Below are 27954 nucleotides of genomic sequence, written 5' to 3' on the forward strand. Positions count from 1 at the left end.
TTTTATTATTTCCTTCTACGTGACTTTACCGAAAGAACCAAGAAGACGAATCCCTGCAGTCACGAAAGCTTTAAATCGAAACTTTTGTCTGCTCATCTGTCGTTAAATATCTCTCCGCTGAATACGTAATCTTCTCAGGGGTGCCGTGGTGGCAAGATGTTAACTCCCTCGCCTGGTGTACAGGAATTCATGGGTTCGATCCTGACCCCTGACCCCTATTGTATATTCTCTCTCTGCCCGTGGCCGCGTGGATTTTTCTCAGGGTCCTCCGGTTTTTCCCTTTAGAATCAACGTGTGCGTTTTGGCTGCTATAAATGTCCACGTGATGATGATAAGCTACTTTAGTTGAGCTATCATTCGTGGCCAGGTCACTGCTGGAAAAGAACCGTATAGCTCAGTGGGCCTTACCTGGTCAAATTTAAATCGTTTAGTTTAGATTTTAATTCATCTCCCTGTTAGAGAAATGAATAATTGCAAGGTGTGATGCCCCTTACCTCTGTGAGAGAAGAAAACTGCCGTTGAGGCATGCGGCCGACGAGAAGATGACATCGATTTGCCTGTCGACACATGAAGTTACGGCACCAAGTTATACCGGGGGGGCGTGCACCGTGACAGCGCTGACCGTGCAGACGCTCGATCCATAACACTGGTCAACAAAACAAACACATTCTGGCCTGGACTTTTGCAGCTGTTCTAGACTAATTGCAGGGTGCTGATTCCAAATCTGATGTCAGATTTGCTCTATCACATCTCATTTTATGCTATCGGCATACCCCATTTTAATTGATTTTACCCGAAATTAACTCTGTCACTTATGATTGCAAGTTGTTGCGAGTCAGTGACTGCTTCAGTGTTAAAATATGGTGCTGTATTTTTAGGATAGTCTGTTTATAATATCATTTTATGTAGATATCCACATTATTTAATATTTTTCTTCTGCAGTTTTTATTGAAAATGCAATATTTGATATCTCAAAAACCTGATGTGATAGACAAAAACTGATGCCAGATTTGGAATCAGCACCCCAAAATTACTATGAACCCGTTGGAATACCTTATGCCAGAAACAGTGTGTTGACCAGTGTAATCTACCTCTGGCTCAGGGCCGCTGACGCGATCGATCCCTAACCCCCCCGCCCCTCCCCCCCCCCAAACCTGTGTCTTTAAGAAACCCTCCACCACCCGGCACGACCAAACGGATGACAGCGTTGCTTTGCGAGCGTTCCCGTCGACACGCCCATCACTGTCGTCGTTCCGGCTCGCCCGGCGGTCGCGGATAAGGGAAGAATTCTCATAAACCTATTTGATTTTTGTTTGTTTTTTGCGTCTTCTCCAATCACGAGCGAAGGGGGTCACAGAAATTCCGCAGGCAGATTGCGGGCGGGGGGAAGTCGCGAAACCAAATTTTTGCAACGGCAACAGTCACAATCGCGTTCGGTCTGAGAGTTTTAGTTGGGGAAGAGCCGGGCAGGAATGTTGACGCAAATCGCCACGCTCGCACGCGCGAGCGCGCTCTTGCTTACCGCTCAAACACAGGACGCAGAGTTGACTTGGACGTCAACTTCTCGCGCAACTCAGGAGTCGCGGTGCAGATCCCAGGAGCGCGCGTGCCCTTTGGGTCAACTCGAGACTCCTGCAGGAGAAGGAGGAGAATGCGGCGGCGTTATTTGATTGGTTACCGATTGCGACCGTCCTTCGTGCCCGTTTGCCCCGGAGAGCCGCAAGACTCTTTTGGCGAGGAGCGGCGGCGCTGGGTTATTTCGCAGCAGAGGGCGGCGATGCTGCTGCCACGCGCGGTCCCGATCGAGTAAACTGGCGGGACGTTTTCGGCATTGGGATGTGTTTGGCCTACACTGGTCATGTGTGTGTGTACGTTGAACTTCTTTGGCAACGTTACGTAGCCAACCACGCTAATCAGAGGTGCGGGGGGAATGACGACAACACTAAACGCAGAAAGCAGTTCTAAAGGAATGAGTTTCCACGCAAGCTATGCAACGTAACGCAAAATGGCGTCGGACTAAAACATCCCGACGCTGAGAAATCGCCAGCGAATCACACTTCCTGCACCTCCGATTAGCACGGCTGGCTACGTAACGGTGTGGAAGGAGTTCAACATAGCGGTGACCCCTGACTTACGACGGCTTGTGCATGTCATGCGCATACTCGTAGTGTAGTGTATAGTAGAGTAGTAGTGTAGTGTGAAGTAGTGTATAGTAGTCTAATGTATAGTAGAGTAGTAGTGTAGTGTATAGTGTAGTGTATAGCGTAGTGTATATAGTGGATAATAGTGTAGTGTATAGTATAGTACAGGGGTCGGCAACCAAAATAACAAGAAGAGCCATTTCTTTCCAATTCGGTACAAAATTCAGTATTTCAAGAGCCGCAATGCATCTGAGTACATACTGTACATACATATCGTCAAGAAGCAGCCCGTAAAGAGCCGCATGCGGCTCCGGAGCCGTAGGTTGCCGACCCCTGGTATAGTATATAGGCGACACGTCATGTGCACACTTGTCGCCTGATGGCACTGCTTTGCTCTTCCACCGTGTGGGAACTAAGGCGCTGGACTTACGACGGCTCCACTTGCGAGCGTAGTGCAGGAACCAATTAGGTCGAAGGTGCGGGGGTCGCCTGTACGCACGTACGTTCTGTCGGTATGACGCACACGTCAGCAACACCGGCCCTCGATACAAAAACCTCGGCAGGCCATCCCCCCCCCCCCCCCCGTGCCGCCCCCTTCTCCGCTAAGCACGGAGAGGCTTTCTTCGGCAGGCGAGCGGAGTCGCGGACGCAGCAATTTGTCTCGTGCGGCATCAGTCGCAGTGCCGCGGACCGATCGCTCACCTCTGCGCCGCAGCAGGTGGCGTAGACGCGGCTGCCTCCGGCAAAAATGTCCCTCACGACGATGCCGCCGGCTGCGGGAGACGTTCACAATGTCAGTGTCGCTCACTCGGGGCGTCGATCGCGCGCCTCCCGGGTTTGACGCTCTCGCCATCTCGGGCACGTTAGCGGTGGCCTGACCGTCAAACCGCGTCACCGGAACGCCACCGACGGTCGGCCGATGGGCACCACATCTGCTTCACGAGTGGGAAAATTGAGGCCCGTGGAGATACACAGAGACCCCTGGAGATACATAGAACCCCGTAGTGATCTATAGAGACCCACAGAGATACATAGAAATGCATAGAGATACATAGAGACCCATAGAAATACATAGAGACCCACAGAGATGTGTAGACCCCGAGAGATATAAACACGAGTCTCTTTGTGTCTTTGTATGCACTTTTAAATCTCGATTGAAAGCTAATTTGTTTAGAAATGCTCTTTGTGTTTAGTTGTTGTCCGTCCCCCGCACTTCCGATTTACATGGTTGGTTAAGTACGGTGCAAAAGACGTTCAACATACATACTACATACAAAGACAAAGATCCCCCCGATAGCCAGAACAGACTGTAGGGGCAAGTGCTGTTAGCGAGCACCTATAAAGGCTGGCACGGCACACGAGGGGGTGGGTGGCCAGCACCACGCCCGGCCGCCTTTGTCTCCCCAGTGGCGATGTTTACTACACACCGCACCAGGTACTCATTTGAGGCTGAGTCGACCTAGGGGAGGCCCATGACCGGTTCAGATCATCCGTCAGTGGTGTTGGTGGCCGCGAGCGGGAAACGACCTCGGGTCACCAGGTTGGTAGCGCGGCGCACTAACCGCTACGCTACCGCTCATACATACATCCAACATACGTACAACATACATACAACATACGTACAACGTACGTACAACGTACGTACCTGGGCCGGCCGGACCCCCAAGTGAGACCCCGTCCAGCTGCAGCTCCGTGGTGCCGCCCTCCTGCGTGCCGGGTCCCTGCGGCGTCGCCAGCAAGTAGATTCTTTTGGAGTCGGCGCTCAGCGCCGCCGTGTGAAAACTGCAGAGGTCAGGCAGCAGCGGCCGTCGTCAGCAGAGAGGAGGCTCGCCACTGACGGGCGGCGGGCGAACGGAGTGGGTTCGCCAAGCGGCTCGTGAACGGGGACGAACAGTGCAGCGGGGGCGGCGACCGCAGCAAACGTAAGGCAACCAACCGACTTACAGCGCCGAAACGTCGCCTGTTATTAACTGTAATTTTTTTTTAAGGGCCGCAGAGTAATCAATGAAAGCGTTGAGTGTTTTTTGTTGTTGTTGTTGTTATTGTCGTCCGTGCTTAGTGCCGACACCGCCAACGTCAGCTACGTCAGCGGCACCAAAGCGCTGCGTACCTGCTGCAGGCGATCTGTGATATTCCGCTGATGCTGCACTCCGTCACCGCAGAGCTGTGGGCCAGCTGTTCGGTTGTTGTCGTAGCAGCTGCAGTTGCAGCAGCAGCAGGAGGTGCAGCCCCACCGAGAATGAGCACCGTCCCCTCCTGTAGCGCAACGGACACGGCGTGAACACGGACAACGATCCCCTCACGTAGCCTCCGACATGACTGGCGAGGCACTCCAAGCGAAATAACGATCGCGATGTCAACTCGTAACGCCGCCGTGCCACCGCGCGGTTCGCTCCTCTAAACTATAAATGTATCATTAAATCCGCTACCACCCGACACGTCCAATTAGTCAGATTTGTCACGTGAATAAAACGTGCCAATTCGTTACTGGTACAGCAAACCGGTGTGTTGGAGAGTAATTGTAAAAGTAGTGGGTTTACTCTCCAACGCACCGGTGGTGCTGTACTCGTAACGAATTTTCACGTTTGGTTAACGTGACAAATCTTACCAACTGACCGTGTCGGTTGGTGGCGGGTTTAACGACACATTGATATATTGACGTGACCTCACCCGAAAAAACCCTCTACTGTGGATAATATTGGTCGCGAAAAGCCGACTGGGTGTTAAACCACGATCCGTTTGTTTTTCACGGCCGGTAATCGTTCGCCACCCTCGCCCGGCGGTACCTTGGTCAGCAGCGCCGTGTGCCGGTCACCGCAGGACGCGTGGACAACGTGCCGGGCCCGCAGGCTCTCCAATCGCACGACCTCGTAGGCGTCTGGGTGGGGGAAGAAATCCGGCAAAGAACTACGTCACCACTGGAACTCTGAGCCTTGGTAACAAACAGATTTTTCTCGCGCCCCTGCGGCCTCAATAAGAGAAGCTTAATTGGCGATTGCTCCCAGGTGGTACGACGCACACCGCTCAGAAACGCAGCTCGCGGCTCGCAAAACCGGGAACCCCCCGATTAGCGCGGTCAGCTACGTATGGTGCGAAAGACGTTCAACCTGCGTACAAAGAAGCGTAGGGAGAGGCGCGAGCTGGGGATGACACCAAGAGGCAAAAGACATGGGGTGCTACGGTGGCTGGGAGATGTTAACTACCTCGCCTGGTGTACAGGAGGTCGTGGGTTCAATCTTGGCTCTGACGCCTGCTGCTGTATATTTGGAGTTTGCGTGTCTCTCTCCCCGTGGTCACGTAGATTTTTCTCCGGGTCCTCCGTTTTTTTTCCCTCCACATTTAGAATCAACATCACGCGTTTACAGTATTTGGCTGCTATACATTTCCACGTGGTGCTCTAAGCCACTTCGTTGGGCTATCATTTGTGGCCAGGTCGCTTCCGAAACAAAGAGCAATACAGCTCAGTGGGCCTTACCCGGTAAAATAAAAAGAGTTTAGTTTAAAATCAATAAGCAACATATTTTATAGTTCAGTTTCTGTGAACACGTAGAACGGAAAATGCACGAAGGTCAGTCGTCCAAACGTTTACGAGAGCGCCCGGTGCTTGGGAAGGGCTTTGCCACGGCCAGGAGGGACGATGGGGCGACGGCGGTCAAAGATAAACACGTAAGGGGCCAGCCAAGGAACGTAACGCTTCCACGCGGACGTCCGGCGTGCAGACGGAGCGACGAAATCAATTTGCGTGGTGGCGCTGGGTGCTTCGTCGCGTCAAGAGATTCATCCAGCAGCGGACTGACCATGGCTGACAACGATTTCTCTAACGGAGTGGGAAAGATTCGTGGAACGAGATAAAACTTCCATCCTGACGTTCCTCTCCAGGTGCACGGGGGTGGGGTGGGGGGGGAGCTTCTTCTGGGCACTGAGTCCGTGCCGAACAACGCAAACAACTTGCGGCACGCTGTCCCGAAGACACGAGCCGGTCAGTTGGCGAGTCCTCACTCGGTTAAACAGATTTAACTTGAAACTCGACGCAGCGCAACGGGGGGGGGGGGGGGGGGGAGGGGGGAGAGGGGGGAAGTAGAGAAAAAAATAAGAAAGAAGGAAAAGGGAAGGAAAATAAGAAAAAGAAAAAAGGAAGAAAAAAATAAGGAAAAAGACGAAATAAGGAAGGAAAACAGAAGGAAAACGGAAGAAATAATTTAGAAAATAATAAGTAAAAAGAAGAAAAAAGGAAGAAAAAAACCCCACGCAGTGGTAGCAGTCGGATGAAGAGAAGTTGAAAGAGGCAAACAAAAACGTTGAGCGAGGAACCTTGCAGACGGTCGAGGCCCAGCTGGCGGTGATCGTTGGCGCCCCAGACGTAGACGCCGCCGGTGACCGTCACGGCCAGGCTGTGCGCGGCGCCGGCCGCCAGGGCCCTCACGGGCATCCCGCACAGGGCCCCCACGGCCAGCGGGTCGCTCCGCGGGACCGCAGAGCCCAGGCCCAGCTGCCCGCGGTCGTTCGTCCCCCACGCAAACACCACGCTCGCTGAGAAACACCAAGCGCAAACACCACGCTCGCTGAGAAACACCAAGCGCAAACACCACGCTCGCTGAGAAACACCAAGCGGGAGGGCGTCACCGCCACGCCGGCACCATCCGCACTGCCGCACCACGCGGCCGTCTGGAAAGCTCTTCCTTCCAATGTTAAGAAGCCACCGTGCACTTTTAAATCATCTACTTGCTTTAGAACTGCTGCTTCTTGTTGTTGCATTTAGTTTGTTGTGCTTCGCCCGCACCTCCGATTAGCACGGTTGGCTACGTACGTTTCAACGTTCGTACACGATGCCACCGCACCGCACCACCATACCTCGTAACGAATTGGCACGTTTTGCTTGACGAACCTTACTAATTGGCTGCGTTGGGTGGTGGCGGGGTTATCGACACATTTATATTTACGCCATCTAACTCAAAAAACTCTTATGGGTAGTACGTACGCAAGTTAATCGGAGGAGTAGTGTTGAGTCTATGGGTAGTGTTAGTCTATGGGTAGTGTAGGTCTATGGGTAGTGTTGAGTCTATGGGTAGTGTGAGTCTATGGGTAGTGTTAGTCTATGGGTAGTGTTAGTCTATGAGCAGTGTTGAGTCTATGGGTAGTGTGAGTCTATGGGTAGTGTTAGTCTATGGGTAGTGTTAGTCTATGGGTAGTGTGAGTCTATGGGTAGTGTTGAGTCTATGGGTAGTGTGAGTCTATGGGTAGTGTTGAGTCTATGGGTAGTGTTGGTCTATGGGTAGTGTTGAGTCTATGGGTAGTGTTGAGTCTATGGGTAGTGTTGGTCTATGGGTAGTGTTGAGTCTATGGGTAGTGTAGGTCTATGGGTAGTGTTGAGTCTATGGGTAGTGTTGAGTCTATGGGTAGTGTTGGTCTATGGGTAGTGTTGAGTCTATGGGTAGTGTTGAGTCTATGGGCAGTGTTGGTTTATGGGTAGTGAACTTCTTTGTTGCACCGTACGTAACCAACCGTGCTAATCGGATGTGCGGATCTGTGGCTTCCTGCGCCTCTGGACGTAAAAAACTAAAACTGTGCGGTGCATCACAAAGTGTGTGTATTTGTTTACTTGTATATCAGCTGCTATACATGGTGGGGGGGGGGGGATCGAGGGAGATGCGAGGATTGAACGGTGGCGTACCGCTGGAGAGAGCGAGGGTGTGATGGGCTCCGCACGTGACCTGCACCACCGGCACCCTCCGGAATGCGTCCACTATGATGTTGACCGGCCTGTGAACCGCACGCGCCCATCACCGCCAACTTTAATTTGCGTAAAATTAACAACAATTTTATTGAATGCATTTGATTTCGGCGCGATCGTTTTAATAAACTAAAACTGAACTATCTTTTTTATTTCGATTTAAAGCTTTCGTGACTGAAGGGATTCATCTTCTTGGTTCTTTCGGTAAAGTCACGTAGAATGGAATTACTAAAATAATAATAAAAATAATAAAATACTTATTTCATGTTATTTTATTATTTGCATTCTACGTAACTTTACCGAAAGAACCAAGATGATATTTTTTTTATTTTACCAGGTAAGGCCCCACTGAGCTGTATAGTTCTTTTTCAGAAGTCACGTGGCCGTTACAAAAACGATAGCTCAATCAAGTGCCTCTCATCATCAGCATCATCAGCATCACGTGGACATTTATAGCCGCAACCAAATGCTCTAAAACGCGCTTCTGCGGCCGTCTGGAACGCTCTTCCTTCCGTTATTGGGAAGCCACTCGGAGCTATGCACATTTCAAATCATCCAGATTGAAAGCTCATTTCTTTAGAGCTGCTTTTTGTGTTTAGTTTGTTGTCCTTCCCCCCCGCAACCTCCGATTCGCACGGTTGGCTACGTACGGTACGAAAGAAGTTCAACATACATACAGACACAGACTCACATAAAGACCCACATAGACCTATAGTTTGTACCCTTCCTCCGCACCTACGATTAGCGTGGTTGGCTACGTACGGCGCGAAAGAAGTTCAAACGTGCAAATTAAAAACACTCCGCTGACGAATAACTTGGTCGCAAATCTTCGTTCGAAACAATGCCGCTGCCCTCCGCGGCCCCCCACGGGATGAGAACCTCCGGCCTCGAGTGGACCAGCACTGGCCTGGGAGCGGAGACGCTCTGGGCGTCTCCTGCCGCCGTCGTCTGCGCCACCGCCGGCTTCCTTTGGTTTTTCTTTCCCGATCTGTTTCTCTGCTGCTTGGGCGCCGGTTGCAAATCCACGGTCGCTCTGCGGAAAGAGATTTCGGGCACAAAAAAATCGCAATGTGACGCTTTCATCGCCGATTTCATGCTTTAATAATTATTGACACTATGAAAAATAAGAATAGGTTTTTACCCTTTCTGGTGTGTTAAGATGTTTAAAAACCAAATAGAATCCTTTTTCAAGGAATCAAGTCTGCATTAACCAAATGTGGTATTCATGGTGAGCATGCAAACAAAACATGTTCTGATAATTCATTAATCTATGCATTGTCTTTGAAACCGATTAGCCTGCACCGGAGACAGCCATCTTTATGGCCTAGTCTCACCAGGGTCAGACCAGAGAACGCCAAAATGCGTGCAGCGCAACGACAATGCACGTATCAGAGCATTCATAGCTCGGTGTGAGCAGCTATATCACGTGCCCCTAGATAATGTAAAAGCGATTTGATATTTAATAGGTAATTTTTTTCAAACACACGGGAGTGTGGGGGACTGGTGGCACGGTGATTAGCATATGAATCCTGAATGAATTATTGTTGTTGTGGGAGCTTGGGGGTAAAGAGACGATGGGAGAGTGAATTGTGGTGAGTGAGTGGGTGAGTGAGTTGGCGCGTGGGCGAGCGAGTGTTGTTGTTGTGACCTGCAGTGTGGTGGGTGAACGCAGAATGGACGAGTGGAAACAGTCAGTGTCTGGTGGTGGGAACAGTCATCATGCTCGTAGCAATCGAACTAAAACTAAACTATTTTAGTTTTACCAGGTAAGGCCCCACCGAGCTATGTAGCTCTTTTTCAGAAGCGACCTGGCTATCACAAATGATAGCTCAATAAAGTGGCTCATACCATCACGTGGGAATTTACAGCAGCCAAATACTCTTAAATGCGTCATTTAGATTTTAAATGCGAAGGGAAAAACCCACAACCACAACGGGGAGAGGGAGAGACATGCAAACTCCAAATATACAGCAGCAGGCATCAGGGTCGGGATCGAACCCACGACCTCCTGCATACCAGGCGAGGTAGTCAACATCTCCTAGCCACCGTGATGATGATGAGAAAGAGAGACACGCAAATTCCAAATATACAGCAGCAGGCGTCAGGGTCAGGAAGGAACCCACGACCTCCTGCATACCAGACGAGTTAGTTAACATCTCCTATCCACCATGATGATGATGAGAGAGAGAGACACGGCAAACTCCAATACAGCAGTAGGCGTCAGGGTCGGGATAGAACCCACGACCTCCTGCGTACCAGGCGAGGTAGTCAACATCTCCTGGCCACCGTAGCGACTGACCGCCGAGCTCGGGCTGCCCCATCTCACCGCGAGCGGCGCCCCCCGTGCCACTCACCTGGGCGCGTCCCTGCCGCCCCACATGAGCGGCTGCCCGTCGCCAGTGAGCGCCACGGCGTGATGCTCCCCGCAGCTCACCTGCGTCAGCCGCTTCGCGGGCACAGCTGCACACTCAGCGGCAGAGGGTGGGACGAGGTGGGGGGCGGCCAGAGGGGGGGACCGTGTCGCGTGAGGAATGGAAACGGTTAGCGCCAGCGTGACGGGCGAGGCGGCGGGTTGCGCACCGCGGATCGCGATCAAGTGCACCACCGCCGCCTGCCCCCCCCCCCTCCCCGCCCCCCCTTCGCGAAGAGGAGACGAATGTTGATTCTCAGAGGAAGCGTTCGCTCTCCTGCACGTCAGCACCTCCGTTCGCCCACCCCGACTATCTCATAGGCGGCACGTCACGTGATCGGACGAAGACAAAGAATTGGCACGTTCTGTTTACGTGACAAACCTTACTAATTGTGTCGGGTGGTGGAGGGTTTAACGACACATTCATATTTACGCAATCTAACCCAAAAAAAACTCTTGTAGACAAAGACTCCGTAATGGAACGCTCGCTCCGCGGTGCTAATCTCCTACTGGACATCTGTGAAAAAGAGCTTCATTGCTCACGATTCTGATTCTGTTGGAGAACCGAGGGTGCAAGCGGATCTCGTGGGGGAAGCCGTACAGATGATCCGGAGCCGGAGGGGGCTCAGCACTGCCCCCACAACGCCAACACCCCCCCCCCCCTCCCGCCATGCTCAACAACTCAGCACCCCCTTCTAAATTCTCCCAGTCGAGTCAAACAATGTTGGCAACGATTAAAAACAACGCGGCACGACGCAGCGCCGGCGACGAGCCGCGAACCTCAAAGACGAGCGGTGAGCGCGGCGAGCAAAGTTTTACCCTCGTTAGAGATCGTTAGAGACGGCCGTGGCCATCGCCGACCGGTGACCGCCGCCGCCCCGTGGCCTCGCGGTCGGCTAAGCCTCCCCCCCCCTTGGGGACCGGGGAGGGGGGCCGCATGTCCGTGTGTGTATGTGTGCGTGCGTGTGAGCGTGGGGAGCGGTGGAGTAGCGGTTAGCGCTACGCTACGCTGCGCTACGAACCCGGCGACACCGAGTTCGATTCCCGCTCTCGGCCAACACCGGTGACGATTATCTGAACCGCTCCTGGGCCTCCCCCTAGGTCGACTCGGCCTCAAATTAGTACCCGCTGCGGTCTGTAAAACATCGCCACTGGAGAGACAAAGGCGGCCGTGCGTGGTGCTGGCGATCCACCCCCTCGTGTGCCGTTGCCGGCCTTCGTAGGCGCTCGCTAACAGCGCTTGCCCTGACGGTCTGTTAAAGGCCACACGGGGGATCTTTGTCTTCAGCGTGCGCGTGCTCGTCGCCCCCCCCCCCCCCCCACACCTTGAAAGCCGTCTCCGCTCGCGCCGCGCTCCAGCGCCGTTCCGTCCTCCGCCAGGACGATCAGGCGCTGGGCGCCGCTGCACGCCACCGCCGTCACGCCGCCTCCGCCCGCGGAGACCCCAAAGAGCGGCGTGGCGCGCGCCACCGAGGCCTCGTCCAGCCGCCAGCAGACGAGGTGCGGGAGACGTAGGAGGCCCCTCGCCCGAAGCCGGGAGGGATGTCGCGTTGGGGGTTGGGGGGATCGCCATCCCCCCGCGCTCTGTAAGACGCAAAGTAAAAGGTGAGACATCGGACAAACCGGGGCACGTCTCGTCGTTCCCGCACCACCGATTGGCACGGTTGGCTACGTACGGTGCGAAAGAAGTTCAGCGTACGTACACACGTACGTGCGTACATCGTGGAGAGGAGAATATCTCCCAATACCGCAACACGGAGAGCTCCATGTGATTGCATCGTCTTGAGAGGTGGATTAGAAGAATTATTATCGTTATCAAGCGTTACTATCGCTATAGTAGTACCTCCGAGTTTTATAGTAGCACTTCCGATTGGCACGGTTGGCTACGTACGGTGCGAAAAAAGTTCAACGTGCGTACACACGGACATTATTGTATTGTGGTCGTAGACGGTAACCAAACAATGGAGTGCATCATCGACTCTCTTGCCCCTGCGATTGATAACCTCACAGCAGTCCGAGTGTACACCAGAAGAAGAGGCGGCGGCATTGTTGTGCCAAACACGGTGTCCTCCAACCACTGGCCCACACGATCATCACTCCAAGTTTTTATTTTATTTTAAAAGCTATGCCTGCCAACCCATACGGTTCACCCAGTTCAGGGAAATTGAGTTTTCAGGTCCATACGGCGTACAGCCGTTTCAATACGGGAAAAACACTCAAATGTTGTCTGTGTTTCTCGCTTGCGATGGGACTTTGTAGGATGCACGTTGAGATGTATAAGGGGTACGGGGTGACCAATGAGGTCTGAATTGGTGTTGTAATAAGGTAGGGCACTGATAAGGGGTTGACAGGTTTGTGTATAGCTCAGTTTCAAAAGTGACCTGACCACACAAATGACAGCTCAACGAAAGTGGCTCATGATCACCACGTAGACATGTACAGCAGTAGCCAAATACTCTGAAACGCGTGGTGACGTTGATTCTAAATGCGGAGGGGAAAAACCGGACCACCGCGGAAAGAGAGAGAGACACGCAAACTCCGTCAGGGTCGGGATCGAACCCACCACCTCCTGCGTACCAGACGAGGGAGATAACATCTCCTAGCCACGTCAGCAATTGGCCCAATAAACTGGACGTGCGAAAGGTCCAGCGGTGATTTTCGACTTTGTACACCACTCAGCCCAGAGGTCGCAAACGGGTTTTGATTCCTTACCCGTACCCGGCCGCACCAGGGTCGCAAATGGGTACACATACCCGTACCCAGCCGGGTACGGGTACCCGTTCCCTACCCGTACCCTACCCGAAATGAGTGACAAACGGTTACTCACCAGTGACTCACGGCCTACCCGTACCCGTACCCGGCCGCACCAGGGTCGCAAACGGGTACCCGTAACCGTACCCGGCCGGGTACAGGTAGCCGGGTATCGGGTAGGGTACGGGTATCGGGTACCCGATTACGACGTCTGACTCAGCCCCACCATCCCCGCAGCGACTAGCATGCGGCTGGCAACAAACGCCGGAGCCTTTTCACGTGCCGGAAGGACTTTCAAGGATTCCTCCGGGATGGGGGCGGCTGAACAGCACCCCCTCCTCCTCCCCGCAACTCTCTCCTTCTAAAGTCAAAAAGATGTGATGGCAATAACAAATGGAATCAAATGAAATACTAACAGGTTGTGTCTTCTTGGTTCTTTCGGTAAAGTCACGTAGAAGGGAAATAATAAAATAATAAAAATAAAACATAATAAAATACCTAAAGAACCAAGAAGATGAATCCCTGCAGTCACGAAAGCTTTAAATCGAAATTTAACAGGTTGTGTTTTATCCTTCTCTGGTAATAAAACAGGTCGTGTGTTCAGATGTTCAAGCACCAAATAGATACCTCTTGGAAGGAATCAAGTTGCTGCATTAACCTCACACGGTGCTTGTGATGAAAATGCAAACAAAAATGCTCTGATAATCTATGCATTGTCTTGGTTATACTGGTAGGAACGAAGTGGACCAGCCTACAATAGATGATATCGTCCGTCCGTCCGATGTCCGATTACGTGTAGCAACATCGCCCCCTACTGAAAACACTTGGCATGACCCTACAAAAACATTAAGACTCTGTGAGGCTTTCCTGGCTAAACAAGGGAATAAACATTCCCTTATAATTCCGTGAGATAGCTTTTAATTCAAACTTTGAAATTAAATAAAAAAAACTCACAGCGCCCTAAAGCCTACAGCTAGGCCTAAAGCCTAGAACTAGGCCTCAAAGTCTCCCTTCGTATCGTACCCCCGCGTGTGTGAAAGGGAGTTAATGTTTAACAATGTTACATTCCCTCATGTTTTTAAATACAAACATTTACATTTAAAGCTTTTACATAAATAATTAAAACATTTAAATTAACAATTAACTCACAGCCGCCTAAAGCCTACAGCTAGGCCTAAAGCCTAGAACTAATTCTAGATTTGAAGCTTTCGTGACTGCAAGGATTCATATTCTTAGGTTTTTTCGGTAAAGTCACGTAGGTAAAACATCAAAATTAATAAAAAAAATAAAATAAAAGCCTAAAATAAAAGCCTAGAACTAGGCCTCAAACTCTCCCTTCGTATCGTCCGATTCGGTGTAGCAACATCGCCCCCTACTGCAAACACTTGGCAGGACCCTACAAAAACCTTTAGACTCAGTGGGGCTTTCCTGGCTAAACAAGTGTAATAATACATTATGTTTATATTCTTTGGTTATTCGTTCCTACCAGCCCACCCCGCAGGGTCCTGTTTTCGGTAAAGTCACAGTACAAGGGAAATAAAAAAATAAAAAATATATAAAACAATAAAATTCTCACGACGTTTCGACTGCAACACAAGCAATCATCATCAGGTGTGAAATATTTTTATTGCTGTGGATTTCACACCTGATTATTATTGCTTGTGTTGCAGTCGAAACGTCGTGAGAATCTTATTGTTTTATATTTCTTTTTTTATTATAAAATAATAAGATTTTTTTATTATTATTATAAAAATATAATAAAAAAATGTATTTTATTATTTCCCTTCTAGGCTTCTACGTGACTTTACCGAAATAACTAAGGATATGAATTCCTGCAGTCACGAAAGTTTTAAGTAAAATTTTATCAGCAGCAGCAACAACAACACGAAGATGTGAGGTGGCCTCGTCGGAGTTTTAAGTCGTAAAACACCAACTACAGTACACAACTACAGTACACAACTACAGTACACAACTACAGTCTACAACTACAGTATACAACTACAGTACATAACTACAGTCTACAACTACAGTATACAACTACAATACACAACTACAGTACACAACTACAGTCTACAACTACAGTATACAACTACAGTACACAACTACAGTATACAACTACAATACACAACTACAGTACACAACTACAGTCTACAACTACAGTACACAACTACAGTCTACAACTACAGTACACAACTACAGTACACAACTACAGCACACTACAGTACACAACTACAGTCTACAACTACAGTACACAACTACAGTACATAACTACAGTCTACAACTACAGTATACAACTACAATACACAACTACAGTCTACAGCTACAGTACACAACTACAGTCTACAACAACTATACACAACTACAGTACATAACTACAGTCTACAACTACAGTACACAACTACAGTACACAACTACAGTCTACAACTACAGTACACAACTACAGTCTACAACTACAGTACACCAACTACAGCACACTACAGTACACAACTACAGTACACAACTACAGTACACAACTACAGTACACAACTACAGTCTACAACTACAGTACACAACTACAGTCTACAACTACAGTACACAACTAGTCTACAACTACAGTACACAACTACAGTCTACAACTACAGTACATAACTACAGTCTACAACTACAGTATACAACTACAGTACACCAACTACAGTCTACAACTACAGTCTACAACTACAGCACACAAATACAGTATACACCTACAGTATACAACTACAGTACACAACTACAGTCTACAACTACAGTACACAACTACAGCACACAACTACAGTCTACAACTACAGTACGCAACCACAGTACACAACTACAGTCTACAACTACAGTACAGAACTACAGACTACAACTACAGTACACAACTACAGCACACAACTACAGTCTACAACTACAGTCTACAACTACAGAACTACAGTCTACAACAACAGTACACAACTAGTCTACAACTACAGTACACGACTACAGTACACAACTACAGTACACAACTACAGTCTACAGCTACAGTACACAACTACAGTACACAACTAGTCTACAGCTACAGTACACAGCTACAGTCTACAACTACAGTACACAACTACAGTACACAACTACAGTCTACAGCTACAGTACACAAACAGTACACAACTACAGTCTACAACTACAGTCTACAGCTACAGTACACAGCTACAGTCTACAACTACAGTACACAACTACAGTACACAACTACAGTCTACAACTACAGTACACAGCTACAGTCTACAACTACAGTACACAACTACAGTACACAACTACAGTCTACAACTACAGTCTACAACTACAGTACACAACTACAGTACACAGCTACAGTACACAACTACAGTACACAATGTACTCACCGCACGCGGCGTCCATACTTCCCCGCTCTGGTCCTGCCGAGTCTCTGAGTCTCTGTGAGTCTCTGTGTGTGTCTCTGTGTGTGTCTCTGTGTCTCTGTGTGTCTCTGTGAGTCTCTGTGAGAGTCTGTGTGTGTCTGTGTGTGTCTTTGTGTGAGTCTCTGAGTCTCTGTGTGAGTCTCTGAGTCTCTCTGTGAGTCTCTGTGTGTGTCTCTGTGTGTGTCTCTGTGTCTGTGTGTGTCTCTGTGAGTCTCTGTGAGAGTCTGTGTGTGTCTGTGTGTGTCTCTGTGTGAGTCTCTGTGAGTCTCTGTGTGAGTCTGTGTCTCTGTGTGAGTCTCTGTGTGAGTCTCTGTGTGTCTCTGTGTGAGTCTCTGTGTGAGTCTCTTTGAGAGTCTCTGTGTGTGTCTCTGTGTGTGTCTCTGTGTCTGTGTGTGTCTCTGTGAGTCTCTGTGAGAGTCTGTGTGTGTCTGTGTGTGTCTCTGTGTGAGTCTCTGTGAGTCTCTGTGTGAGTCTGTGTCTCTGTGTGAGTCTCTGTGTGTCTCTGTGTGAGTCTCTGTGTGAGTCTCTTTGAGAGTCTCTGTGTGTGTCTCTGTGTCTCCGTGTGTCTCTGTGTGAGTCTCTGTGTGAGTCTCTGTGTGTGTCTCTGAGTCTCTGTGTGAGTCTCTGTGTGTGTCTCTGTGTGTGTGTCTCTCTAGGAGAGTCTCTGTGTGTGTCTCTGTGTGTGTGTCTCTCTAGGAGAGTCTCTGTGTGTGTCTGTGTCTCCGAGTCTCTCTGTGTGAGTCTCTGTGTGTCTCCGAGTCTCTCTGTGTGTGTCTCTGTGAGTCTCTGTGTCTCCGAGTCTCTCTGTGTCTGTCTCTGTGTGTGTCTCTGTGTGAGTCTCTGTGTCTGTCTCTGTGTGTGTCTCTGTGTGTGTCTGTGTGAGTGTCTGTGTGTGTCTGTGTGAGTGTCTCTGTGTGAGTCTATGTGTGTGTCTGTGTGAGTGTCTCTGTGTGAGTCTCTGTGTGTGTCTCTGTGTGAGTCTCTGTGTGTGTCTCTGAGTCTCTGTGTAAGTCTCTGTGTGTGTCTCTGTGTGTGTGTCTCTCTAGGAGAGTCTGTGTCTGTGTCTCCGAGTCTCTCTGTGTGAGTCTCTGTGAGTCTCTCTGTGTGTGTCTCTGTGAGTCTCTGTGTCTCCGAGTCTCTCTGTGTCTGTCTCTGTGTGAGTCTCTGTGTGTGTCTGTGTGAGTATCTCTGTGTGTGTCTCTGTGTGTGTCTTTGTGAGTCTCTGTCACTCCCAGACGCTGACCCGCGCGCTCCGTTTCGGGGAACCCGCGCCGCGGGGCTGACGTCACTTTCCGTCAACACTGTGACGCGCGCACCAGGTAGCAACGTCACTTCTCGTCATCACCACCAGCGTGGCCTATGCACTGCTGGGTGATGATCAATGTGAAGGTGGCGGTGGTGATGTCTCTACCCTGATCGTGTCCTCTCCTCCACGTGCTCATCAGTGTAACCAGCGTGGTCTATCCACTGCTGGGTGATGATCAATGTGAAGGTGGTGGTGGTGATGTCTCTACCCTGATCGTGTCCTCTCCTCCACGTGCTCATCAGTGTAACCAGCGTGGTCTATCCACTGCTGGGTGATGATCAATGTGAAGGTGGCGGTGGTGATGTCTCTGCCCTGATCGTGTCCTCTCCTCCACGTGCTCATCAGTGTAACCAGCGTGGTCTATGCACTGCTGGGTGATGATCAATGTGAAGGTGGCGGTGGTGATGTCTCTACCCTGATCGTGTCCTCTCCTCCACGTGATCCTCAGTGTAACCAGCGTGGTCTATCCACTGCTGGGTGATGATCAATGTGAAGGTGGCGGTGGTGATGTCTCTACCCTGATCGTGTCCTCTCCTCCACGTGATCCTCAGTGTAACCAGCGTGGTCTATCCACTGCTGGGTGATGATCAATGTGAAGGTGGCGGTGGTGATGTCTCTACCCTGCGCGTGTCCTCTCCTCCACGTGCTCATCAGTGTAACCAGCGTGGTCTATGCACTGCTGGGTGATGATCAATGTGAAGGTGGCGGTGGTGATGTCTCTACCCTGATCGTGTCCTCTCCTCCACGTGATCCTCAGTGTAACCAGCGTGGTCTATCCACTGCTGGGTGATGATCAATGTGAAGGTGGCGGTGGTGATGTCTCTACCCTGATCGTGTCCTCTCCTCCACGTGATCCTCAGTGTAACCAGCGTGGTCTATCCACTGCTGGGTGATGATCAATGTGAAGGTGGCGGTGGTGATGTCTCTACCCTGCGCGTGTCCTCTCCTCCACGTGCTCATCAGTGTAACCAGCGTGGTCTATGCACTGCTGGGTGATGATCAATGTGAAGGTGGCGGTGGTGATGTCTCTACCCTGATCGTGTCCTCTCCTCCACGTGATCCTCAGTGTAACCAGCGTGGTCTATCCACTGCTGGGTGATGATCAATGTGAAGGTGGCGGTGGTGATGTCTCTACCCTGATCGTGTCCTCTCCTCCACGTGATCCTCAGTGTAACCAGCGTGGTCTATCCACTGCTGGGTGATGATCAATGTGAAGGTGGCGGTGGTGATGTCTCTACCCTGATCGTGTCCTCTCCTCCACGTGATCCTCAGTGTAACCAGCGTGGTCTATCCACTGCTGGGTGATGATCAATGTGAAGGTGGCGGTGGTGATGTCTCTACCCTGATCGTGTCCTCTCCTCCACGTGATCCTCAGTGTAACCAGCGTGGTCTATCCACTGCTGGGTGATGATCAATGTGAAGGTGGCGGTGGTGATGTCTCTACCCTGATCGTGTCCTCTCCTCCACGTGATCCTCAGTGTAACCAGCGTGGTCTATCCACTGCTGGGTGATGATCAATGTGAAGGTGGCGGTGGTGATGTCTCTACCCTGATCGTGTCCTCTCCTCCACGTGATCCTCAGTGTAACCAGCGTGGTCTATCCACTGCTGGGTGATGATCAATGTGAAGGTGGCGGTGGTGATGTCTCTACCCTGCGCGTGTCCTCTCCTCCACGTGCTCATCAGTGTAACCAGCGTGGTCTATGCACTGCTGGGTGATGATCAATGTGAAGGTGGCGGTGGTGATGTCTCTACCCTGATCGTGTCCTCTCCTCCACGTGATCCTCAGTGTAACCAGCGTGGTCTATCCACTGCTGGGTGATGATCAATGTGAAGGTGGCGGTGGTGATGTCTCTACCCTGATCGTGTCCTCTCCTCCACGTGATCCTCAGTGTAACCAGCGTGGTCTATCCACTGCTGGGTGATGATCAATGTGAAGGTGGCGGTGGTGATGTCTCTACCCTGATCGTGTCCTCTCCTCCACGTGATCCTCAGTGTAACCAGCGTGGTCTATCCACTGCTGGGTGATGATCAATGTGAAGGTGGCGGTGGTGATGTCTCTACCCTGATCGTGTCCTCTCCTCCACGTGATCCTCAGTGTAACCAGCGTGGTCTATCCACTGCTGGGTGATGATCAATGTGAAGGTGGCGGTGGTGATGTCTCTACCCTGATCGTGTCCTCTCCTCCACGTGATCCTCAGTGTAACCAGCGTGGTCTATCCACTGCTGGGTGATGATCAATGTGAAGGTGGCGGTGGTGATGTCTCTACCCTGATCGTGTCCTCTCCTCCACGTGATCCTCAGTGTAACCAGCGTGGTCTATCCACTGCTGGGTGATGATCAATGTGAAGGTGGTGGTGGTGATGTCTCTACCCTGATCGTGTCCTCTCCTCCACGTGATCCTCAGTGTAACCAGCGTGGTCTATCCACTGCTGGGTGATGATCAATGTGAAGGTGGCGGTGGTGATGTCTCTACCCTGATCGTGTCCTCTCCTCCACGTGATCCTCTCCCTGCCTTTCAGCGTCTCTCTCCACGTGCTGCTTTCCGTACTTTTCCGTTTGATTGCAATTTTTTAGTCAAAAGCCACCACCGGCTTCTGAACCGCGTCGCGTAATCAGCGGGGAGCACACACCACGTGCCGATGTTTTAATTGCCCGACAATGCGATTGGTATCAAGCACTTAAGAAGGCATACTCTTAGTTCTTTCGGTAAAGTCACGTAGGTAAAAAATGAAATTTAAATTAATAAAATAAAATAATAAAATCACGACGTTGCTGGCTGTGACGGTCCCACCTGACGACGGAGACTCGTGTTGCCTCCGAAACGTCGTGATTTTATTATTTTATTTTTATTAATTTTAATTTCATTTTTTTCCTACGTGACTTTACCGAAAGAACTAAGAGTATGAATCCTTGCAGTCACGAAAGCTTCAAATCTAGAATTTAAGAAGGCATTTGAAGCGGAAATAAGAAAAATCACCCCGTAATCAGGTCCCCGAGTTTGCGGCTTATAATTGTTTATTATTCATACACGTGCACACAGCGGGTCTCGCCAGCAGGTACAGGTTACACGCGCTGCTGTGTAACGCCGTGGATAATGTGTGTTCGTTGTGTAACAACGCGGCAGACGTGGGCATCGTCACCGGTGTGGAGTTATACCAGAGTCGAAGAGCGGAGATCGGCAACACTTTTTAGTTCTTTCGGTAAAGTCACGTAGGTATAAAATAAAAATAAGAAATTTGATTGCGATTTTATTTATTTTTCATTTTATTTTTAGTTCTTTCGGTAAAGTCACGTCGGTATAAAATAAAATAATCAAAACATTTTAATCACAATTAATTTTATTTCTTTTTGATTATGAATTATTTTTTGATTATTAAATAAATTAAATCACAATTAATTTATTTTCTTTTTGATTATTTTATTTTATACCTACGTGACTTTACCGAAAGAACAAAACATAAAATAATCAAAAATAAATAAAGTCACAATTAATTGTATTTATTTAGGACTAAAATACAAATAATAAATAATAAATTCAATTATTTGTAATTTTATTTATTTTTGATTATTTTTATTTTATACCTACGTGACTTTACCGAAATAACTAAAGAGTATGGAACATTGCAGTCACGAAAACTTGAGATCTAAACTGGCATCACTTTTATTCATGGCTCCTTTATAACAACATCATGCTACAGGCCCCGCACTGTCAATGGTCTGCATGACAGTGTGCGGTGTGTGGTGATAAAGTAGAATAATCATTATTATTATGATGGTTATAATTCCGTGTGTGTCCCCAGGAAAGTCTCACAGAGTCTCAAAACTTTTTTTTTCAGGAGGGTCCTGCCACCGTTTTCACTTTCGGCGTGGCTGCTGCTGCTGATGATGCTGCTGCTGTTTCTACCCCTTTCTGCTGTTGGTGCTACTCCTGCTCATGCTGCTGCTGTTTATGCTGCTGCTGTTTCTACTGATGCTGCTCTTGCTACTGATGCTGAAGTTGTTGCTACTGATGCTGCTGCCGCTGTTTCTACTCCTGCTGTTGTTACTACTGCTGCTGCTGATTCTGTTGCTGCTGCTACTGTTGCTGCTGCCGCTTGCGTGCGGATCCCAGCCGAGTGATTTTTTGCAGGACATTTTTCAGCATTGCGACGTTTTTGACCAATTCCACTTTGTACCCAAAACCCCAGCGGAAACCCCATTACGGAAACAGGAGGGAGGAGGTGGGGGGGGGGCGACATCGAAACCCCGCACACCAAGACGCCCGAGTTGGCATCCCAACCCAGGCCCCTTCTCGGCACTGCCGCCACAGTCCCTGGCCACGTGGGGTCACTGGGGCGGGGCCACTGGGGTGGGGTCACTGGGGTGGGGTCACTGGGGTGGGGTCACTGGGGTGGGGTCATGGCGGTGGGGTCACTGGGATGGGGTCACTGGGGTGGGGTCACTTGGGGTGGGGTCACTGAGATGGGGCCACTGGGGTGGGGTCACTGGGGTGGGGTCACTGGGGTGGGGTCACTGGGGTGGGGTCACTGGGGTGGGGTCACTGGGGTGGGGTCACTGGGGTGGGGCCACTGGGGTGGGGTCACTGGGGTGGGGTCACTGGGGTGGGGTCACTGGGGTGGGGTCACTGAGATGGGGTCACTGGGGTGGGGTCACTGGGGTGGGGTCACTGGGGTGGGGGTCACTGGGGTGGGGTCACTGAGATGGGGCCACTGGGGTGGGGTCACTGGGCTGGGGTCACTGGGGTGGGGTCACTGGGGTGGGGTCACTGGGGTGGGTGCATGGCGGTGGGTGGCACATGGAGGAGGCTGTCAATTAAATCAACATTTGGTCGCCTTGTGTCGAGAGTGGAGATGTCATGTCGATCGATCATTTGGCTCCGGCCTACACCGCGTACTTGCGCCGCCAATTCCATTCGCGAGGAGCGTTCGGCCTCCGTGTCGGGAGGACAACGCAGACCAACTTGCGCGCATCCCACATGAGGTGGTCGCACCCCACGCGAGGTGGCGATGGCTCGCACGAGCAGGGCAGCGACTTCGCTGCCGTTCCCTGGGGGAGGTTCACAACGGAGACGTTGGCGGTCTCTGAGCAACCCACCAACCCCCAGGTCTTCGCGCGCGCCTTCCACGACGCTTTGCGGAAGTACAGAAAGTAGGTTATTCGACCGGCTATATCTGAGATAAAATAAATATGCGAGCAATAAAACGCCTTACTTCCCATATTTGCCCATCCAAATAAAAAAACGTAAAGTAAAATGCTCTCTCCCATCAGCCACACGGCCTTCTGGAAGAGCATTTGATCACCAGGCGACACTGACTGGCGTCAACACGAGCACGACGTTGGGTCCCGGTGTCGATGTTCAGTGTCTCATCAGCAGTGTGTCAGGCTCGCTTCAACCAATGCTGATGAGCGGTCAGTTGTTTTTTTTGGCAAGCTCCCCCTCTTCTCAGCGTTCGTTTTGAGTGTTGTTACCCCTCGTCCATACGGATGGGATTCCTCTGGGATTTCTCTGGGATTTCCCCGGGATTTCTCCGGGATTTCTCTGGGATTTCTCCAGGATTCTCCAGCATTCCTCCACGATTTCTCCGGGATTTCTCCACGATTTCTCCAGGATTTCTCCGGCATTTCTCCGGGATTTCTCCGGCATTTCTCCGGGATTTCTCTACGATTTCTCCGGGATTTCTCCGGAGATTCTCCACGATTCTCCAGGATCTCTCTACGATTTCCCCGGGTTTCCGCCGCGATTCCTCCGCAATTCCTCCGGGGTTTTCCTCCCGCACGACGCCAAAAAACCCCGAACGTTCAAAACGGGGGATAATTACAACCCCCTACGACGTCGCAATGTCGCAGCAGCCCCCCACCCCTTTCCTCCTCCTCCTCCTGCTAACGAGCACGTGATTTTTCCACCCCCCGTGGGAGAGACGGTTCAAGACTCCGTGTGCAATAATTATCGCGCGTTCGTAAAATACAAAAAAAACCCACAACGACAACAGTAGCTACTGCAGGACGCGAGTAGAAAAACCTGAATCCTTCAGGTGACCGAGGACGTGCAGCAAGGTGTTTTCTGAAAGAGGCGACGCAACGAAGATCCCTCCCCGTATTTGGCATTCTTCAGAAGACTTGCGCGCAAACTCCGAGTACGACAAAGCGGGAGGGGGCTGCCCCCTTTGCCCGCGGTTACCCCCCAAGGCAAAGTGGCTGTTAGCGAGCGCAGGGCCTACGAAGGCCGGCACTGTGGCACACGAGGTGGTGGTGGGCGGTCAGCACCACGCCCGGCCGCCTTTGTCTCCCCCAGTGGGGATGTTTACACATTTGAGGCTGAGTCGACCTAGGGGAGGCCCAGGACCGGTTCAGATAATCGTCACCGGTGTTGGCCGTGAGCGGGAATCGAACTCGGGTCGCTAGATTCGTAGTGCAGCGCTGCTAATCGCTGCACCACCGCTCCTCCGAGCGGTAGTGCAGCGGTTACCCCACGCACATGCACAATCACCACCCCAGTCGCGAGGAGTGGATAAGGCGCGGGTGTAATGATGCATTTGCTACGGAGGCTTTCGCGGCCAATATTATTCAGAATAAAAATATTTTTTCGTGTGTTTGGTGTTAGATCGCATAAATCGGAGCTGGTTCTTGCAAACGCAAGCGAAACGTCACGTTATTCGAATTGTAAATGTTGTAGTGGGTTTACTCTCCAACACACAACCGGTTAGTGCTGTACTAGTAACTAGTTGGCCAGGTTTTGTTTACGCGACAAACATCACAAAATTGGCTGTCGGGTGGTGGCGGGTTTAACGACACATTCGTATTTACGCGATGGAACCCAACAACAAAAAATTATTCTTATGAATTTACCGCAGGCAACATGAACGGACTTGTGTTTGTAATCTCTTGCATATCCTCTGTATCGATGTATATCTCAGCAGGTCTCTCTCTCTCTCTCTGTGTCTGCGTGTCCCGTTTCTCTCGACCCCTTTCTCTCGACCCCTTTCTCTGTTTGAAGCGACGCGCTGCACTCCGTATCCATTACGACCCGTGACGGTGCCGCTTGTTACTGGCCGCTTGGCAAGGCTGCTCGGAAGCCAACGGGGGAACCCTGCGCTGGCAAAACTTGGCTTAAACAACAACAAATTTAAATTGGATGAATAACTTACGCACAGCCTCGAGAAAGCGACGATAGTTTTTGTTTACATTTCAAAGTTAAGTTCCACTTCCACGTGGATGAAAAATCGAACGGTTAAGAGTGCGTTGTTCAGTATATATATGCAACACCGATATGACTTTTTATATATATATTCACAACAAAAAAAACCTCGCCTTTGTACAACTACACAAGCTGAACTGAATTTGCACCGTTAAATATATATCGATATAAAATACGTAAAATAAAAAAAAATCCGTTCACGCGTTTGTTTTTGATCTGGCCGAGAAATAATCGTCGGGATAAAAAGGTCGCAGGAGCGAGCGGTGGCGGGGGGGGCGAGAGCGAGAGAACTCGTCAGGGGCAGAGTTGTTCGTGCGTACGTTGAACTTCTGTCTCGCCGTACATAGCCAACCCGTGCTCATCAGAGGTGGCTGGCAAAGGACAACAGACTACCATGCCATAAATACGGAAAATTATTTTTCTTTTAACCGGGTGAGGCCCACACTCTGAGCCATGTCGCTCTTTTTTAGAAGCGACCTGGCCGTCACAAATGATAGCTCAACTGAATGGTGGCTTATCATGATCATCATCATCATCACGTGGAAGTGTATAGCAGCAGCCAACTACTCTAAACGCCGTGACGTTGATTCTAAATGTGGAGGGAAAACCCGGAGGACCCGGAGAAAAAATCCACGCGACCACGGGGAGAGAGACACGCAAACTCCAAATATACAGTAGGTGTCACAGGGTCGGGATCGAACCCACGACCTCCTGTATACCAGGCGAGGTAGTCAACATCTCCTCGCCACCGTGGCGCGAGTTGATTCCGCTACGTGGTCTCCCGACACGTGCAACATCATCATCACCATCAACATCATCACCATCGTCACCATCATCACCATCGTCACCATCACCACCATCACCCTCGTCGTCATCGCAAGCAACACCGATGTGCCAAGGCTGTTCATCTCTGCCCAGATGAACTCTCACGGTCATATCTTCAGCCACCGCTCGGGCTAAGGCTTTGCGAGAAGCGCGAGCGGCCCGGCCTCGACTCGTGGAGATTCCCGAGCACGGCCGGTGAACCGCGCTCGGTCTCGGCTCCAGGTCGTGGGTGACTGAACTGGTGGGATGGGTGGTGGTGGTGGTGGTGGGCGACTTCGTGGGTGGGTAGCCGACCCGGTAGGGGAGGGAGGGAGGCGATTGCCCCGGACAAAAAACCCCCAAAAAACGACGGATGATGCCAAGCGAAAGTAGATGGTAGCTGGACGTATGCCGTGCGTTGCGCTTCTTTCGCTCCGTACGTAGCCAAACGTGCTGTGCATTCGTGTTTCTCGCCGACGAGGGAGTGAGTGGGAGACGGATGCGGAGTGCCTCCGTCTGGCGTGCACGGTGTATCAGTCTCTCCGCACCTCCGCTGAGCACGGCTGGCGACGTACGACGCGAAAGAAGTTTAACGTACGGTACATACTTGAGACGTTGCGGTCACGTGGGCCCCTGCTCACCCCCCCCCCCCCACCTCCTCGGTGATATTGAAACCGGCACACACGTAGCAGTACGCTTGCGGTGTGCGGATAACGGAGAGTTACCTGGGCCTAAAGCAACCAACGCCGTCGCAAAAATTCTCTAAACGGCGGCGGCGGCAACGGCGACGACGAGATCCGCATTCAGTGTTTGTGTGTTTTTGGAAAGCTCCACCCAACTCTGTTTGTGTTCCTCTCTCGCCGTATTCTCCAGATTGGCAAACGCTCCGGAGATTCGGACGGACCTCGAATGTTTATACCCCCCCCCCCCACCCCCGTGCCCATTAATAAAGTTACACCGGTCTGGTCACACGCACGCACGCACGAGCGCGTGAGTGCACACGCACTCACAACTACCGCATTATAAGACGCGCAACCCAACGTTTTTTGTCATTTCAAATTCCGGCAGGTCGGAGGGAAATCACCGCGTGTCACGCAATCCGGAGAATACCGCAGCTTTTTACTTTTGAAAGGGCCCGAGGCCGAACGTCGCGCCGGCACACGGGGCCGGTCCGCCGAGGGCCTAGCGGAACGCCCCCCACGCCTTCGCTCGCCACAAAACAAGAATCGTGCATTTCTTTGTTTCTCCTTTCCCTGCGACGTTTCAGAGACGCCGCCGCGGCCGCCTTGCGATCCGGCCCCGCGCTCATTTCAGGCCGAGCCGACCTCGCACGGGACGGCCCATTTCACGCACCGACACGCGGCTCGCTCTGCCGCCCGTCGGAAGGCCACGGTCGGCGCCTCCTTCCGGACGTCTCTGCGAGAGGGCCCCTCCATCCCTCCCTCCCTGCCGCTCGCTCCCACGCGGCTTCCGAGGCCACAACGAGGGCGCGCCAATGCGGCGAACGAGTCCCTCTCCGAGCGATCCGTCGGCCGCTCGATGGTTGCACGCCGGCGCTGCAATGCACCGCGGCGAAGCAACTACGGCGCGAGCGGGCTCCGCGTGCGAGGCCGTCGTTAGAACGCGGCGCTTTTCTTCGTCTCGATGTTTCCGTTCATCGATGTCCAACAATCGTGCTCAGTGCCGCGTGTTAATACTTCCACAATCCGACACTGGCACCCCCCCCCCCCGTGCCCATCCCGCTTCTCCGCTAACGGTAAGGTTTCTCACGTGTTCCACGTCATCTCACGTGTTCCACGTCATCTCACGTGTTCCACGTCATCATGCCCTTCTGTCGGCTAACCAAGAGAGCTGCCCTCTTTTTTGATCGACCCCATTCCTCACTCCTGCTGCCCCCCCACCCCCCCCCCCCCACAACCTGTGATGAAAAAAAACTAATTCCCACAAGCCCCCCCCCCCCCCCCCCCCAATGGGTGCCGGCCCTCGGCCGCGTGCAGTTTTCCCGCTGCCGCCGCCGTGGCTCCAGCGAGCTGCCGGTTCGGCGATGGCGTCGGCATCGTCGTCATCACCACGAGCAGCGCCACCTCCTCCTTCGCCGCGGTCAGAAAGTCGCGGGCGGCTGTTTGTGAGGAGCGCCCGGCGTTATGAACCCACGCACTCCGTCCATGGTCTCCTCCGCGCGACGGTAGGCCTCTTGGCCTTCCTTGCCTG

General features: G+C 51.4%; 2 protein-coding genes across 2 annotated transcripts in view; both read right to left on the reverse strand.

The window, feature by feature from the left end:
* Nucleotides 1-411: 411 nt before the first annotated feature.
* Nucleotides 412-23388, reverse strand: LOC133357823 (uncharacterized). Its single transcript, XM_061575964.1, is given in 16 exon segments — nt 412-557; nt 1523-1632; nt 2844-2914; nt 3787-3923; nt 4252-4397; nt 4928-5019; nt 6453-6671; nt 7813-7901; nt 8780-8905; nt 10227-10332; nt 11608-11794; nt 11796-11866; nt 13250-13394; nt 16402-17738; nt 22740-22790; nt 23214-23388. Coding segments are annotated over 16 exon segments (3129 nt in total). The 3' UTR covers nt 412-490.
* Nucleotides 20741-27954, reverse strand: part of LOC133358081 (rho family-interacting cell polarization regulator 1-like) — a 47133-nt gene continuing 39919 nt past the window's right edge. The window contains 1 exon segment of the mRNA XM_061576374.1: nt 20741-27951. Within this exon segment, the coding sequence (XP_061432358.1) occupies nt 27845-27951 (107 nt within the window). The 3' untranslated portion in view covers nt 20741-27844.

The sequence above is a fragment of the Lethenteron reissneri genome, chromosome 60 (genome assembly GCF_015708825.2).
Source record: "Lethenteron reissneri isolate LAM-NWPU_2019-01 chromosome 60, ASM1570882v1, whole genome shotgun sequence".
Lineage (NCBI taxonomy): Eukaryota > Metazoa > Chordata > Hyperoartia > Petromyzontiformes > Petromyzontidae > Lethenteron > Lethenteron reissneri.